General features: G+C 37.8%; 1 protein-coding gene and 1 long non-coding RNA gene across 2 annotated transcripts; both read right to left on the bottom strand.

The window, feature by feature from the left end:
- Positions 1–1,194: 1,194 nt before the first annotated feature.
- Positions 1,195–3,369, bottom strand: LOC122361709 (sushi, nidogen and EGF-like domain-containing protein 1). The gene is made up of 6 exons (XM_043262626.1): positions 2,958–3,369; positions 2,773–2,865; positions 2,536–2,671; positions 1,939–2,060; positions 1,604–1,846; positions 1,195–1,403 (listed from the first exon to the last, which is right to left on the bottom strand). Exons 2-6 carry the CDS (start codon positions 2,824–2,826, stop codon positions 1,272–1,274), a joined length of 687 nt encoding a protein of 228 aa, XP_043118561.1. The 5' UTR covers positions 2,827–2,865; positions 2,958–3,369; the 3' UTR covers positions 1,195–1,271.
- A 6,247-nt stretch (positions 3,370–9,616) lies between these two features.
- On the bottom strand, positions 9,617–11,148 carry LOC122361711. The gene is made up of 4 exons (XR_006253015.1): positions 11,026–11,148; positions 10,841–10,926; positions 9,743–9,766; positions 9,617–9,665 (listed from the first exon to the last, which is right to left on the bottom strand). It is a non-coding gene; the product is annotated as an uncharacterized LOC122361711 (long non-coding RNA).
- Positions 11,149–18,381: the final 7,233 nt, after the last annotated feature.

Genomic DNA, 18,381 nt, shown 5'->3' with positions numbered 1-18,381 from the left:
CATTGTTTTCTGATGAACTGTCAACTCGAATACCCATCTACCCTTGACGTTGACATTGCTTGTGTATGGCAGATTTGCGTTGTTAGAAAAGGAATTGAAAAGAAATTAGTAGAATTAACTGTGTCAAACCCGGACTGAAAAAGAAAGGAAAAAACCCATTAAATCCAAAAACATTTCTTACAGCTAAAGATCGTAAACTGGGTTTATACAATATTCTGACACATTTTCCACACAACTTTACCTCTACGCTTTGGATGCGAGTGATAAAATCATAATGCATGAGAGTAAATGACATGTTTTTGCCAGACACCAAAACCACTTGGAAAGTTGATTTCTGGATGAGAGTGTAAATTCTATATTATTGCAAGCATCATTTTGGATATTTCAGAAATTTCAGTATGCAGTAATGCATGTTAACTGAAAGAGGAACTTACCGCCTCACTGTTTCCATAGTATGGTACTTTATCCCACGTAGCAATAAAAACCCAAGTGGCAGAGAAGTTCAAGTTGGGAAAATATTTGTTTATTTCTCTCGATGCCCGATTCAAGAGACAAGCATCTGTTACTTGTCGGTAAGAGATAGTTCCTTGTTCACTATTATTAATGTCTGTCCATAGTGGAGCGATGATGTCTGTAGATGAGTAATCAGGAAAATAGTAGGGATACCACTGATAAAATGGCCCATTAAAAGTCAGGTCTCCATTATTATTCACCTGTAAAATCAAAAGTTTTAGCTTGTATGTGGAATATGTATTTATGAATGCAACGTATGTCACAATGTTTCTTACAAATATTTTGTCATATACACGGCCAAAGTACACAAACGGCTGCAGAAGAGGAATCGGTGGAGAACTTCCATCATCTGACCGAGGACACATCTCATCCTCTTCATCTCCATATGGGTAGAATACTCCTAAAATGTGAAAATATTTGTGGGAGCATTAGGGATGGCATTTTATAAGCATCAAAATGACTATTTTTGTTTTACTGTTATATAATAATGTGATATTGGGTGTATTAAATGGTGAAGTTACCCTCCTCAGGTCCACCATCAACACGAAACACCCAGCGTCCCGGGACATTGACGTTACTGGAGTTGAACAGCTTACTTTCATCAGGCACAGGGATTGAAAAATAATCTGTTGAGTTTATTGTGTCATAGCCAGCCTATAAGTAAATAAAAAATTTAATTAATAAATGAAATATGACCAATATGGTGGTCTTTGAAATGTTTTATTTTCTAATTCTACTAAAAAAAACATTCAGGGTCCTTAATGTCGTTTAGGAAGATTTTTATTCTGTCCAACCTGAAACCTCTGATCAGTTGAGGAGATATTTCCATAGTTCATTATGACAAAGGAAAGAGTGCTGCAAATGACTAGAACAACTTGAAAGGAGGATTCCTAGGAAGAATCCAGTAAAAACATTAAGTTTCAATGAAAACACAGCTATGAATTGTTTATAGTCAAAACTAATTTAAGCTAAATGTATGTAATCCATTAAATAAATCTGACATATAAGAGTGTATAAGTTTCTATCTCTGCCTAAATTTACATTAAATGTAGGTTTAAAAAAGATTAAAACAATCATTCAATCCACATACCATATTGGGGCTATTCCATGTAGCAATGAAGACAGTATATACTGAGAACCCAAACTGAGGGAAATACTGTTTGATATCATTTCTCGCCCGGTCCAAAATATGTCCTTGAGTTACAATGCAATAGGAGATGCTTCCAAACTTTGCCCAGAGTGGAGCTATAATGTCTCTAGTAGAGTTGGCAGGAAAAGCCTTGGGGAGGCTTTCATAAAATGGTTCAAACGTCAAATATCCATTATTGTTGACCTACAGTAAAGATTTGAACATTTAACTGAAGCAACACGACTTGTAATATAGCAATGTACTTCAAATGTAATGTGATTAACATAACATCTTACATATATGTTATTGTATTTGTGTCCAAAATACAAAAATGGATACTGCAAGTGCAGAGCTGTTAAGTTTGTATTACTTTGACATGGATCCTGAGAGTCCTGATAGCCAACTGGATAAAAAGGAGCTGGAAAAAGAAAAAAAAAAGATAGCGTCATTATGGACTTGGTACAGAACATACTAAGTTTAAACACCCCAAAATGAATTTGTGGCAGAGCTGACACAAAAGAGCATACACATTTGGCATCCAGTGGATACTTCATAACGTTAGGGTTGAACCACTGATGGCAGATAGACTATTTCGATGATGTCTTTCACACTTTTCTGGACCCTGACAGTGATATTTACTTCCCAGTCACACACAGTCCCAAACCTAATGGCTTTCATCCAGCATATCTTAAATTGTGTTCCAAGGATGAAGCAGCATTTATGAGTTTTGAAGTACATGAGGGTTAAGGGATTACAAAAAGACAAAATTTCATTTTTGGGGTAGAGTCACCCTTTAACTGCATGCCAATTAATTGTTCCACATCTCAAAAAACAAACTATTAAACACGATATGCAACAAATGATGTGTATTTTTAAGTATTAAATTATTGTACCATTGTTGCCCGATACATGGTCAACACGAAATACCCATCGACCAATGATGTCGACATTGCTTGTTTGTGGCAGATTTTCGATGTCAGAAACAGGAATTGAAAAGAAATTTGTAGAATTAATTGTGTCAAAGCCGGACTGTCAATGAAGAAAACAAGGAAAAAATCCCATTAAATACAAAACCGCTAAAGATCGTAACCTGGGGTAACAATACTTTCATGTTTTTCACACTTCTTTACCTCTACACTTTGGGCGGGAGTGATGACATCATAATGCAAGAGTGCAAATGACATGTTTTTGCCAGACACCAAAACCACTTGGAAGGTCGACTCCTGGATAAGAGTGGAAGTTCTTCATTAATACAGCATCATTCTGGATATTCACCGAAGATATGTGACAACAGAAAACTAAAAGATTTATTTACCGCCTCACTGTTTCTATAGTATGGTACTTTATCCCACGTAGCAATAAATACCCAAGTGGCAGAGAAGTTTAAGTTGGGAAAATATTTGTTTATGTCTCTTGAAGCCCGATTTAGAAGACGAGCGTCTGTTACTTGTCGGTAAGAGATGGTTCCTTTCTCATTATTATTAATGTCTGTCCATAGTGGAGCGATAATGTCTTTAGTCGAGTATTTAGGAAAATAATAGGGTTGATACTGGGAAAAAGGCTCATCAAAAGTCAGGTCTCCATTATTATTCACCTGTAAAAAAAGCCAGTCTGCATGGTTATTATCTGTCTGTTACGATTTCAGTCTATGTTCCTTCTGTTTTAGTGTTCATGGACTATTATGGCCCTGCTTATGGTTCTGCCCGCCTCAGACTCTTTTCAACTCTTTTTCAACAATTAAACTTTTTATCCCATTATCCTATATGAGAAATATTATATTTACAGTAGGCTACCAATCTGCTGATAAACAGCAATCTACTGGAATAGTCATGAATATCACAATGCTCCTTACAAATATTTTGTCATATACTCGCCAAAGTACACAAACGGCTGCAGAAGAGGAATCGGTGGAGAACTTCCATCATCTGACTGAGGACACATCTCATCCTCTTCATCTCCATATGGGTAGAATACTCCTAATGTTTCCAATAATATTCTTATGAGGCATGTTTAACATTTTAAAAATTGACATTTTATGAGCATAGAAAAATATTGTATGTTATTTATATATTTATTTATTGTGCTTTATGTGTTATTCATTTTATTTATTATTATTAATGTAATGTTTTATATATTAAACGGTGACCTTACCCTCCTCAGGTCCACCATCAACCAACACGAAACACCCAGCGCCCCGGACATTGACATTACTGGAGTTGAAGAGCTTACTTTCATCAGGCACAGGGATCAAAAAATAATCTGTTGAGTTTATTGTGTCATAGCCAGCCTGCGAAAATCAAGCAATAAGTAAATAAACGTATAAGACCAGTTAATATGAAGGCCCCATTATTATCATATATATCTCAAAGTTTTGTAACAAGATTTTTATGTTATCCAACCTGAAAACTTTCATCAGTTGAAGATACATTTCCGTAGTTCATTATGACAAAAGAAAGACTTCTGCAAATGACTAAAACGACTTGAAAGGAGGATTCCTAGGAAGAGTCCAGTACAAACAATAAGCTATAAACTCTCCATAAACAAAACTCATTTAAGCTGAATGTATGAAATCCTTTTAGTAAGTTTGATATTGTCAGAGATGCTTCATTTAAACTAATTTTCAAGTTTCTCCATAGATTTGTACTAAAGATCAATGTAACCTGTCATTTCACGTGCCCATCGTGGAGCTGTTCAAGTAGGGCATCCAATTCCAAGTCGCAATGAACACCGTATAAACTGAGAACCCAAACTGAGGGAAATACTGTTTGATATCATTTCTCGCCCGGTCCAGAATATGGCCCCGAGTTACAATTCTGTAGGAGATGCTTCCTCTGACGCTACAGTCCAACTTTGCCCAGAGTGGAGCTATAATATCTCTAGTAGAGTTTGCAGGAAAGCCTTGGGAGGCTTTCATAAAATGGTTCAAACGTCAAATATCCATTATTGTTGACCTACAGTAAAGATTTGAACATATAAGTGAAGTAACATGACCTGTGATACATTAACGTACTTCAAATGCAATGTGTTCAATGTAACATCTCACATATGAGTTTTGATATGTGCGTCCAAAGTATAAGAAAGGATATGGCAAGTACAGAGCTGGCGAGCTTGTATAGCTTCGACAGGGGATTACGTGTAGTCTGATAGCCAGCTGGATAAAAAAGCCCTTGAAAAAGAAAAAAAAAAATCATTATATGAAATGGCCTTCTTTCAGTGCACACTGTACAAGATTGCAAATATTACCATTTCACTATACTAATTGTCCAATGAATTGTTCTAAATGTTTCTACTGATAAGTGATAAGCAACTACTAACCAACATATGCAATAAAGGCCATGCATTTTAAATTATTATAGTATCGCACCATTGTTTTCTGATGCATGGTCAACTCGAAAACCCATCGACCTTTTACATTGGCATTGCTTGTGTATCGCAGATACGTGGCGTCAGAGACAGGAATTGAATAGAAATCAATTGAATCAGTTGTGTCATAGCCAGACTGCTAATCAAATAACAAGACAAAAACCCCAAAAAGTTCAGTTAAAACCAAATGCTTATCGTATAGTGATTAGAGAAAGGTATTTCATTCACTTCACCTCAACAGGATATGTTGTGAGCAACATGTCCAAAATTCATGAGTATAAATGACGTGTTTTTGTCAGACGCCAAAACCACTTGAAAGGTTGACTCCTGAAAGATGAAGGTAAAAGCTATTTAAATACAGATATCATGGCATGGTGTTTCTTTACCAAAACTTTCCTCTTTCTCCTACTCAGATTATCTGAGGCCACATTAGTGCAACTAAAACCAGTCCATTCCATTGTCTCGAAGCGTGGAAATTCATAAACGCTGCTCATGCAAAAGTCGCTTTAAAACTAAGCAGCTTCCTGTTGGTCACTGAGGCAAATTTATTTCACCAAATTTAAAATGATTGAAATTTTCTGCCTTAATGTAAAGGTGGATTCCTATTTACATGACTGAAATTAATGCAACCAAAGTCAAATTTTTTTTCCTAGTTTTACAGCTATTGGTAAATAGCTATTGATGAATAGGTGGTTGTGAACTGAAATGAACTTGATAGCAGTGTATGGTAGGTTTAACGTAGGTTTACCTGCATTCTTAGAGAAAAAAAAAACATGCAAAGAGCAAACCAAATCTGAACATTAAAATCAACAAATGAATAAATATGTCATAGAGACATCAAATGATTTTGCAATTAATCATGTTAGGACACCACATCAAATTGAATAATATTTGGAACACAATTCAAAAAAAGTCTTAGTCAGAAACTACCAGATGTGAGTAATAACAGTAACAGTTGGCTTACCGATTGTGGGTCGTCATAGTAGGGTACTTTATCCCAAGTGGCAATGAACAGCCATGAGGCAGTGAAGTTCAGATTGGGAAAATACTGGTTTATGTTGTTTGAAGCTGCTAGTAAGAGTCCACCACTGGTGACCTGACGATAGGAGATTGTTCCATTGACAGTGTTGTCCATGTCTGTCCAAAGTGGAGCGATGATGTCTCTGTTGAGTTGTGAATACAAATAATTCGGAGTTGGCTGTGAGAGGCCCGTTAAATGTCAAATGGCCATTGTTGTTAACCTGCAAAAATAAAACAATACTATAAAAGAGCAGCACAATACTCAAGTCAAGAGCCTGAAACTAAAGTCAAGTTTGTTTTCTTTTAACAACTGGATATTGTGTGATCTGCTTCGTACTTATGTCTGAGTGAGATGTCAGAGTAATCTTTTTAAATAAATCTGCACAATTATACTTTTTCTTTATTATGGTGTATAAAATGAATTCTGCATACTTTCTAAATACACTGTACACACACACACACAATTTATGAAGACAATGCTCTTACATAAACCTCTTGATAAACATGTCCAAAATATACAAAGGGCTCTTCCAATAAAATTAACTGAGAGCTTCCATCATCTACAGAGGGATTCTCTATGTCTTCATTTCCAAATGGGTATAAAGGACCTGAAATGATATGAATAATTAACTGAATTAACTGATGTACAAGCACCAAACACTGATTTCAATCTTAAACTTCTCACAAAACTATAAACTGGTTCTTTGAATCTGATTGGCTAATCACAATGTTGTTCCAGGGTCAACAAAAGTGTTGATCAAGGAATACGTTGAACTCTGCAAAATCAGGTTCTGCGTTTCACAGCATAGCCGTGGACGTGATGCATGCTGCACTCAAAAATAGCATGAAACTAAAATGTTCAAATTCAGTCTGTGAATGCAGAAATAAAAGTAATAGCAGCTTATAAGCAAAATATATACCTCTACAAGAAATAAATAAATCAGCATCTTTAAATGTATGGCACATATTCAATTCTAGCGTCTGTTTAATTCCATCAAAGGCACACCTTATTCTGTTTAATAAAGCAATCAAAATCTTATTTAATGAGGAAAAATATAAAAAACACTGCTGTGGTCATCACTATCATCTTTTACCATACCAATTGGATGACACAACTTTCAGTCTTACCTATATCTTCCGCACTACACAGAAAGCTGCTGTCCTTGTCTTCACCATCAGATGTAAAAGTCACAAAGCCAATGTCTGTTCCATTAACATTCTTCATAATCCAGTTTTGGTAACTGGATACTCTAGCATAGCTGTCAGGTGCATTTCCAGTGCCACAAGAAGAAGGACTAGTGACACCAGCTAAGATCCAGACAGATTCCTGCTCACACTGTAATGGACCACCAGAATCTCTCTAAAAATGAAAGCGAGGGCTGTGAAATCATACTAAAATATTATTTTTAAAGAAACCAACTTGAGCTTTATGAACCAGATGTGGTGTGAAGAAAGCCTAAACTTATTTGATATAATCGTAAATGAATGTGAGTTCAAAAAGATCGATAAATTTACCGCAGTAGCATGTGTACGATACAGTTTTGCAATGTGTGTGAGCGGTCGTCAAAACCAATGGAAAATGTTTTTAGTCAAAATTTACATTGACTGGTTTTTCTAACAATGGATGGGTCCATCATTTTTTTTTGTTTGTTTTTTGGACTCTACTAGAACAGGGTAGGCTCAGATGTTCGACTTCCGAGGTAAATGGAATGCAGCATTAATCCTGGTCCTTGGAAATCTTTTTTTAACAAACTTTATTCCGATAATCAGCTCATTACAAGAGAGCTCCATGAACTGAAATGAGTATGTCAAGTTATATCACTTGTGTGAGTTTCACTCGTGGGGTATGAATGAAACAGACACTCACTAGTTCTCTCACTAATTCCTATTTTTTCAAAATCCACCACACTGCTGACGTGATCTAATCGCTGGCATAACATTGTGCATCCCTAGTACAAATCTAAATAGCACACGGTTCTCATGTCTGTGACACATGAACAGTGTTTGTATTGCATGCTACTTGCATTGTGATCCGTAAATGCTCGCTTCCAAATGTATTACCCACAAATTAATTTTAAAACATTTTAAATATCCCTCCATGACATATTTAAGGGCCGCTTAAATGGTGGTCCTTCTGTAAGCACCAGAGCTATATGCAGAAATAATAATAATAATTATTAAATAAAAGTGCTCATGCTACAATATGGACAGTATCCTGGAACCATAGTTCATAGCTGTACATGTTCCCTCAAATTCCCTCGGAAGAGTTCAACCTCCTTGAGTCAGAAACTGTTCTTACTTACATAACATGTTTTTTCTCCAGCCTCTTCTTCGGCACAGATCATTGTCGGAGTGATTGTTACGTCCATAACCCTGCAGTCACACTCCTTATTCCCAACTATTCTCATCTTCACTTCCTGCAGAGTTCCATAAGTGTGCTGAGAGTCTAAGTGTTAGGTCAAGAAAACAGGCTTTGACGTGTATTCGCATTCACCGTAATGCATTTACAGTGCATTTAAATTCAATGCTTGTATGGTATGCTTGTATCATGTGATGTTCGCTGCCAGTCTATTTAATACACTCTCTTTACTTTTTGTGTGCATTTAAGGCCGAATTAACTTTTTACTTAATGGATAACGCAAACACTTTTGAAAACAAAAGTATTCCACCTGGTCTCATGGCGAATGTACCTAGGTGCACTTTTAGAGAGAGACGAAATAATAACAATAAGTAGATATCTATCAGTAGTAGCGCAGCACGGTATGTAAAACGGTGGTGCTCAGAAAGTGCACAGAAGTACACATTTTTATGAGACCAGGTTGGATATATTCATTCCTTAAAGACATATTAGCTGAAGTGATATACGTATGCACTATATGAAAAAAGATGTTTTTGCTAGCGATGAACTCAAAAGTACATTCCGTGCATAAAATGCAATGAAGTGAATGCAGTTCTTGAAATGAATGAAGTGTTGACTTTACATTTTTGTTAAGGCTAAAGTGGCTAAAGTGGCTAAAGTGTCCGCTTTACTAAACTAGAGGCCTGCATTTTGCAATCTAGCTGCATAATCTAGAATCCATGCAGTCCAGTGTGTTAAAATGTTGATTATTACCTAAAAGCCGGTTTCTCCCCATCTGGTGGACCGGCAGGTGGTGCAGTTGTAAAAGACGCTGTCGTTCGCAGCGAGGCAGATGGGGCTAATGTAGTTCGTGAAGTTCACTGGCTCGCTCAGTCTCAGCAAGGCGATGTCGTTAACACACTGTGAGGGGTCGTAGTCCGGATGTGGAACGATGGATCGATTCCTCGACTCACCTCGTGTGGGTTAGACACCGAAGTGTTTTGGCTCTGCCTACCCAGGTAAACGGTATAGTTCAGTTCAGAGTCTGAGGATCTGAAAGAGGAAGCAAAGAATGTCAAGTGAGATAGCATCTTCAAATTGAATCGCACATTATTTATATTTATGAGTCCGTTCTTACAGATAGTCAGTGCAGTGAGCTGCAGTGAGCACCCATTCACGGCTGATGAGGGAACCTCCGCAGAAGCCACGGCCGAAATGTGTAGACGGACCAGCCAAGGCCTGTTCCTACATCCTCACCTCCTACAACACCAGCACTGAGTGAAGAAACCCCACAGCGCTGGCCTGAGGAGAAGAGAGAGAGACGTGTGAATAATTCAACGCATTCGGGATGTTTCTTTACATTTTAAACGCATCGTTACCTTTTACAGCTTTTCTCATGTCACCTAAGTATAAGGAGAGAGAATAAAAACATTACGCACATTGTGAGTCACAAAACTCTCAATTTAAATGATTTTTGAGTGACGGTTAAGATTGTTCGTTGGATAACATTGATTACTGAACTACACGAGTGAGAAATTATTCCACCGCTGCTATTGATGATGGACATTATTGGTGAATAAATTACTTTGGAATGTTGCAACTGAAAAAACTGAATCAAACAAGTGTTGCATGAAACTGTATAAGAAAATTAGTATATTTCAAATACTTTACATGATACTTTAAGTATACTGCTATGTTCCTATTTAGGTGTTATTTTGCACGCTCATATGAACATCTTAACAAAAACATTATCTTCATGCTTTGTTTTTAAACACTTAAATGTGGGCAAGAAAAAAGAAAGAAAAAAGAAACTGGATTTAGAATGATAGTCAACATGTAGATGGAGTCGATCAACCGCCATTTTATTATGTTAGACTACATGTGGAAGCATCTATTGTTTCTCTTCGCTTGTGTTTTTTGGAAATTCTGTATAGAAGATACTAGCGCTCTTCCAAATTAAATGTAAATCTGTGGTGAAATTTAAGGTGTGGTGTATTTAAGCTATGTTGTTGCCAAGTATAATTTTAAACAACGTGCTTGCTCTGATACAATTAGCAACCATGCTTTTTATGAACATACTGTATGATAAAAAATATAAGATAGACTAAAGTGCAAATAAATGAAAAGGCAGATAATTTAATTTGCTTAATAAATCTATATAAAATGATTACATATTATAATAAAATGTGTGTGTATGTGTGTGTGTGTGTGTGTGTGTATATATATATATATATATATATATATATATATATATATATATATATATATATATATATATATATATATGTATATATATATATATATATATATATATATATATATATATATATATATATATATATATATATATATATATGTTGGTTTATTCTCAGTGCTGGAAACTGCTGTGCTGCTTAATGTTTTTTTGGAAACTGCAATCATTTTCCAGGAGTATTTGATGAATAAAAAGTTGAAAAGTAAATAATAATTTTACTTACTGATGATAAATATCAGCATCAGATACAGCAATTCCATTGTAATGCAATCTGTTTTAGTTGTCTCTCTTAAATGTTAGATTTTGCATCTGAGGAGGAAATATAGAAATATACAAAAATGCATCAATATATAAAAATACAATATACTCAATTCAAAGTCAAATAATATTTGAAAAACCTGTGCATACCTGATCTTCACAGCTGTTTTCTGTGCAAATCTGTTACATAGAAAGACATCACATTCAGTGAAGAATGTAAATATGTGCTCCAAATACTGAATAAATTTGCATATTAGCATGCAAGCTCTCTCTTTTTTGTTCTCTGGAAACTAAGGAAATATTATAGCACATATACACAATTTAGAGTTTCTTTTCCAAATGTCTTGGAATAAATCAAAGAGATTATGTATTACAAAATACAGCTGTAGTACTATGACTGCATGTGGAAGGCAAAAAAAAGAAAAAGTTATCGAAAAAACATAGCTTTGAAACAGTTGAAACTGATTAAACTGACCAAATTTCACAAATAGAAAGTACAAATAACACATTTTTAATTAAAAGTATAATTTTTTATAGTACATCAAGTTAAATTAAATGAGAAATGTTAGTTAACTATAATAACTACAGAAATAATGATGCATAATAAATGCATCCCTATATTAGTCACGATGAGGTGTGCTTTTACATTTGCATGATAGAAAAGTACATGCAAAATATGTTGGGGTTTTTTCTTTCTAAATTGGTCACAGATCTGTCAGCTAGCATTTGCTTAAGTTCACTGGAAAACTGTCAAGGTTTTGAGGAATAAACAGGCAGATTTCAGACGTTTTCAAGAATCATGGCCAAAAAAAAAAGAGTTTTTAAAGGGAGTTATTTGACCCTGAAAATCCTGAAAATTCCATCTAAAAACCTTTCTGAAACCCTCTTTTTTTTTGGACCACAGACGGCTGTTATGCATGTTCTTTTAATGGCTCACTGTATTCTTTTTTGCCTTTCAGATCATGCACACTGCTTGCCGTGATATCTTCCATGTTCTGTGACATTATATCCAATGATTTCTTTATTATTATTTCAAACCCAGAAGAGGAAAATTATGCAAAAATCCATAGATAAAGCACCACAAATAATGCAGTCATTGTTTTCATCTTGCACACCCTGTGACTGACGTTTCAAGTTTTAGCGTCGTATAAATGAACGTTTGTTTAGCTATTGACGATGATATTATTTTAACAGGAACGATATCAAAAATATATATAAAGCTGTGTTAACATGACTAAAATACAGTGCATCTGGAAAGTATTCATAGCGCTTCACTTTTTCCAAATTCCTTTATGTTACAGCCTTATTCCAAAATGGATTAAATTCATTTTTGTCCTCAAAATTCTACACACAATACCCCATTATAAAAAGGTGAAAAAAGATTTTTTGAAATTGTTGCAAATTTATTAAAAATAAAAACCACATGTACATAAGTATTCACAGCCTTTGTTCAATACTTTGTTGATGCACCTTAGCAGCAATTACAGCCTCAAGTCTTTTTGAATATGATGCCACAAGCTTGGCACACCTGTCTTTGGGAATTTTTGCCCATTCCTCTTTGCAGTACCTCTCAAGCTCTATCAGGTTGGATGGGAAGCGACGGTGTACAGCCATTTTCAGATCTCTCCAGAGATATTCAATAGGACTTAGGTCTGGGCTCTGGCTTGGCAACTCAAGGACATTCACAGAGTTGTTGTGAAGCCACTCCATTGATATTTTGGCGGTGTGCTTTGGGTCATTGTCCTGCTGGAAGATGAACCGTCGCCCCAGTCTGAGGTCAAGAGCACTCTGAAGCAGGTTTTCATTCAGGATGTCTCTGTACATTGCTGCATTCATCTTTCCCTCTATCCTGACTAGTCTTCCAGTTCCTGCTGCTGAAAAACATCCCCACAGCATGATGCTGCCACCACCATGCTTCACTGTAGGGATGGTATTAGCCTGGTGATGAGCGGTGCATGAGCCTGGCATTCACTCCAAAGAGTTCAATTTTAGTCTCATCAGACCAGAGAATTTTGTTTCTTATGGTCTGACACTCCTTCAGACTTCTTCAGATGCCTTTTGGCAAATTCCAGGCTTCCGTCTGGCCACTCTATCATACAGGCCTGATTGGTGGATTGCTGCACAGATGGTTGTCCTTCTGTAAGGTTCTCCTCTCTCCACAGAAGAACGCTGGAGCTCAGACAGAGTGACCATCGGGTTATTGATCACCTCCCTGACTAAGGCCCTTCTCCCCCGATCACTCAGCTTAGATGGCCGGCCAGCTCTAGGAAGAGTCCTGGTGGTTCCAAATATCTTCCACTTACGGATGATGGAGGCTACTGTGCTCATTGGAACTTTCAGAGCAGCAGAAATTTTTCTGTAACCTTCCCCAGCCTTGTGCCACGAGACAATCCTGTCTCGGAGGTCTACAGACAATTCCTTTGTCTTCATGCTTGGTTTGTGCTTTGACATGCACTGTCAACCCTGGGACCTTATATAGACAGGTGTATGCTTTTACAAATCATGTCCAATCAACTGAATTTACCACAGGTGAACTTCAATTAAGCTGCTGAAACATCTCAAGAATGATCAGTGGAAACAGAATGTACCTGAGCTCAATTTAGAGCTTGACTGCAAAGGCTGTGAATACTTACGTACATGTGATTTTTCAGGTTTTTTATTTTTAATAAATTTGCAACAATTTCAAAAAATCTTTATTCACTTTGTCATTATGGGGTATTGTGTGTAGAATTTTGAGGAAATAAATGAATTTAATCCATTTCAGAATAAGGCTGTAACATAAAAAAATGTGGAAAAAGTGAAGCGCTATGAATACTTTCCGGATGCACTGTAAAGTCTTAGAATAATGTTGTCTAGCAAGAAAAACCCACACGATGGACATAGAGGCAGCAGGAGAGCATTTAAAGCCTAAAATTCAATACAAAACAAATAATAACCAAAATGTAAATCATAAAACTGCCAGTTTTAAATGTATGTTCTTTTGATTCTCGTACAAAGTCATGCTGTGACGTAAAATACTGATATGTAAAACATTGGTCACACTAGATTAGATTATATTAGATTAACTACTATCTACTTACATCAAGTACACTGTACTTATTGTGGTTATTATAAATAGAAAATAGCATGTTGTTCAAAACGAGACATTTTAGGGGGTCGTGGACAAGTCATATCTTTTATAAAGAATCTTTGCAGCTTTTTGCAACATGTACACAGCTGTTTTTGTGTGAAATACAAACTTCACTTCTGTCCCCTATCCTCTAACGATATCTACGATCTACAATATGGTCGATTAATTAAAACTAAAGCTGAAAATAAAAGCATTAAATGTTATATAACGGTTTTAGTTTTGCAGCGTGTATTCTATAAAGATATGTTTTGAGAATAAACTCTTCAGTTCTGAACTCTTCCTAAATTTTAAATAATAAAAAAAAAAGATTTCTGACATATTTATTGTTGAGAAGCGTATTGCATATCATTGTGTATTGTATGTTATAATTAATAATTACATTCAATGAATATACAGACAGAAGAAAAACATGATGTCAATCTAACGGCAAAACAATTGAAATGACGTTAATTCTGCTGTCCATATGTTTGAAAGTATTTCCTTGTAAAGATACACATTTAATGTATACACATTTAAACTCATATAAAGTAAAATGCACAATATAAATCAGCAACAGAAAAGTAAATAGAACACAAAGTGATACATTCTTTTGTCATCTACATTGATATTCAGTAAAACATACAGAAACTGATACACGTTGTGTTACAGAAATATTTGCCCAATAATATATACAGTATGTATATAATATGATATGTTGGTAAGCTAAATAGAAGAAAACACAAATAAGAAATTGTTATCATCGAGCTACTGAAAGGTACCCAGGACTTGAAATGAATCAGTTATTATTTAGAGCTATTCAAATGCCAGTTAATAATTTTTTTGATCAAGCAAATACCCCACTTATGCTTTCTTCACTTTGTTGTCAATTTTTTTACATACACTACCATTCAGTAGTTAAATGTTTTTGAAACAAGTATTTTAATATTGTGAAATGTTATTATGATTTAAATAAGCTATTTCCTATTACAATTTGTTGTAATATGTAATTGTAACGATTCAGAGGCGGAAGCCGGAGTAGAATCCATATGCAGAGTTTTAATGGAGACAGCAAACAAATCCAAACGTAATCCAAACTCAGCGTCAAATAATCAGGCAAAGGTTCAAACACAATAATCAGTCCAATCCGAGTCGTCAAGGCAAGGGTAATCCAAAGAACAATAGTCAAGAAAAAACAGGCAATAGGTCAAAACACGATAGAAACAGACAGATAAAGAAACGCTTGGTATGCAGTGATGAGCTGGCAATACTTCGCACCAGGCTGTTGTTTGGGCCTGGTTAAAATGGCCGCCAAAAGGGAAGTGGGCGTGGAGAAAGCAGAGGAAGAGCTGACAGTCAGAACTCTGGGGAAGGCTCCCTCTGCTGGTGTGGCGTTACAGCACCCCCTCTAGGAGCACCTCCTGGTGCTCTACGTGGTCGTCCCCGTGGTCGTGGTGCAGGACGGTCAGGTCTGGCTCTATGAAATTCCTCGATTAAGGAGGGGTCCAGAATGTCCGAAGCAGGTATCCATGATCTCTCCTCAGGTCCGTAGCCCTCCCAATCCACCAAATATTGGAGCTGACCCCCTCGTCTTCTGGAGTCCAGGAGTACATTGACAATGTACGCCGGTGATCCATCTACATCCAGCGGTGGTGGTGGTTCCTCCGGCTCAGCATTGGGGTCAGCATCCGAGTGGACAGGTTTGAGGAGCGACACGTGAAAGGAAGGAGAGATACGGTAGTTGGCAGGGAGCTCTAACTGGTATGTGACCTCATTGATTTGTCGAACGATTTTGAAAGGACCAACATACCTTGGGCTGAGCTTCCTGCTCGGCAGATGTAACTTGAGGTCCTTTGTGGAGAGCCAGACCCTTTGTCCTGGTAGATAGGGAGGATGTGGGCGACGTCGTCGATTTGCATGCAACACTTGAGTGCCAATTGCACGTTGCAGGCGGACATGAGCATTGTCCCATACCCTCTCACTGCGCTGAATCCAGTCATTAACGGCGGGTACAGAAGATGGTTCTCCGGACCACGGGAACAAGGGGGGTTGGTAGCCAAGCACACACTGAAACGGGGTTAGTCCTGTGGATGAGTGAGTCAATGAATTTTGAGCATATTCAGTCCAGGGAAGGAATTCTGTCCAACGGTGTTGCTCTCGACTGCAGTATGTTCTCAGATATCTCCCGATCTCTTGATTTAGTCTCTCCACCTGCCCGTTAGACTGTGGGTGAAAACCAGATGTTAAACTGACATTTATGTCTAGTAATTTACAAAAGGCTCTCCAAACTTGAGACGTGAATTGGGTTCCTCGGTCGGAGACGATGTCCTCGGGTAGTCCATAGTTTCTAAACACATGATGAAACATGGCTTGGGCTGTTTCCATGGCTGTGGGTAGACCCTTGAGTGGAACTAGACGGCATGCTTTGGAGAATCGGTCAATAATCACCAGGATGGTGGTGAATCCATCAGATGGTGGGAGGTTGGTAACAAAGTCTACGGACAGGTGAGACCATGGTCTTTGTGGAATGGGGAGAGGTTTCAGTAGGCCAGCTGGAAGGTCTCTGGGGTCTTGGCTTGAGCACACACTGGACAAGCTTTTACATAATTTGTGATGTCTCGCGTCATAAAGGGCCACCAGAATGAGTTCTGTGTTAGCTTGACGGATCGAGATATTCCTGGATGACCTGAGCTCAAAGATGTGTGAACCCACTGCATCACTCTCCTTCTTAGTGTTTGTGGAACATATTGTTTGTTGGGAGGACAATTAGTTGGCGACGGTTCGTGTTGGGTAGCTTGTTGGATTTCATCCATTATATCCCAGTTGATGGGTGCGATGATTACGGCTGGGTTCAGGATGGGTTCTGAGGTATGTGTCTGATGAGGGGATCATGTCTCCGTGACAACGCCGTCTGCTTTGCTGTTCTTGCTTCCTGGGCGGTAAGTGACAGTGAACTGAAATCTTGAAAAGAAAAGTGACCATCGTGCTTGACGTGGGTTGAGTCTCTTAGCAGCTTTGACATATTCAAGGTTTTTATGGTCAGTGATAACTTGAAATGGATGTAGTGCCCTTCTAGCCAATGCCTCCACTCTTCAATGGCTGCTTTCATAGAGAGAAGTTCCTTATTGCCGACATCGTAGTTTCTTTCTGCTGTGGAAAGCTTTCTGGAAAAGAAAGCACAGGGGTACAATTTCGCAGGTTGACCATGACGCTGTGAGAGCACTCACGCACCAATGCCACAATCAGAGGCGCCCACTTCCAGGATGAATGGAAGGTCGGGATTTGGATGTCTCAGGATTGGGGCTGTAGTAAAAGTGGTTTTCAGGTTATTGAAGGCGGTGTCTGCTTGTTCGGTCCAATGTAACCTTGAGGGTTTTCCTTTGAGTAGTGAGGTCAGAGGGGCGGCTATTAAACTGTAATTTCTGATGAACCGGCGGTAGAAATTAGCAAATCCTAGGAACCGTTGTAGTTCTTTGACTGTGGAGGGCCTGGGCCATTCAGTGACAGCAGTGATTTTAGCATTGTCCATTTCCACGCCGTGATGACTTATATTGTATCCTAGAAAGGATGTCTGGAATACATGAAACTCACATTTCTCTGCCTTGATGTACAAGTTATGTTCTAGAAGACGGAAAGGACAATCCTCACATGATCCACATGTTCATCCTCAGATCTGGAGTAGATCAGAATATCATCAATGTAAGCGATTACAAACTTGTGAAGAATATCCCTGAAGATCTCGTTGATGAAGGACTGAAATACTGCTGGAGCGTTGGCAAGTCCATACGGCATCACCTGGTACTCATAGTGCCCCTGAGTGGTGAGAAATGCAGTTTTCCATTCATCTCCTTCCTTGATTCTGATGAGGTTGTAGGCACTTCTGAGATCGAGTTTGGTGTAAATCTTGGCTTGCGAAGTTGTTCCAATGCAGCTGGGACCAGTGGTAATGGATAACGGAATTTAACAGTGACATGGTTGAGACCTCGGTAGTCGATACATGGTCGTAATCCTCCATCTTTTTCTCAACAAAAAAACCCAGCTGCAGCGGGAGAAGTGGATGGACGAATAAATCCAGAGTTCAAAGCCTCGTTGATATACTCTTCCATAGCTTGGGACTCCTGACGAGACAGGGAATAAATCTTACTTTTGGGTGGCATAGCGTTGGGCAGGAGATCAATGGCACAATCCCAGGGCCGATGTGGTGGCAATTGAGTGGCCTTAGTTTTACTAAAAACTTCCCGCAGGTCATTATAGCATTGTGGAATCGTGGGAGTCTGTGAGCTGAGGGGACTTTCCACACTAGTGGCGAGACATGGCAATGATGGGCAGTTGTGCAGACAGTGCTTTCGGCAGAACTGAGACCAGTGTGTGAGTTCCCTTTGAACCAAGAAAACTTGGGT

Source organism: Puntigrus tetrazona, chromosome 17 (genome assembly GCF_018831695.1).
Source record: "Puntigrus tetrazona isolate hp1 chromosome 17, ASM1883169v1, whole genome shotgun sequence".
NCBI lineage: Eukaryota > Metazoa > Chordata > Actinopteri > Cypriniformes > Cyprinidae > Puntigrus > Puntigrus tetrazona.
The sequence above is the reverse complement of the archived record's forward strand: the minus strand, read 5'-3'. Positions and strand labels throughout refer to the sequence as shown.

Coding starts and splice junctions, on each gene's coding strand:
- LOC122361709 (XM_043262626.1), bottom strand. CDS start 2,826: ATGTCATTTGCACTCTTGCATTATGATGTCATCACTCCCGCCCAAAGT. Junction 2,061..2,535: donor CCATGTATCGGGCAACAATG/GTACAATAATTT, acceptor TTCTTTTTCCAG/CTCCTTTTTATCCAGTTGGC. Junction 1,404..1,603: donor CATGGAATAGCCCCAATATG/GTATGTGGATTG, acceptor GATTCTTCCTAG/GAATCCTCCTTTCAAGTTGT.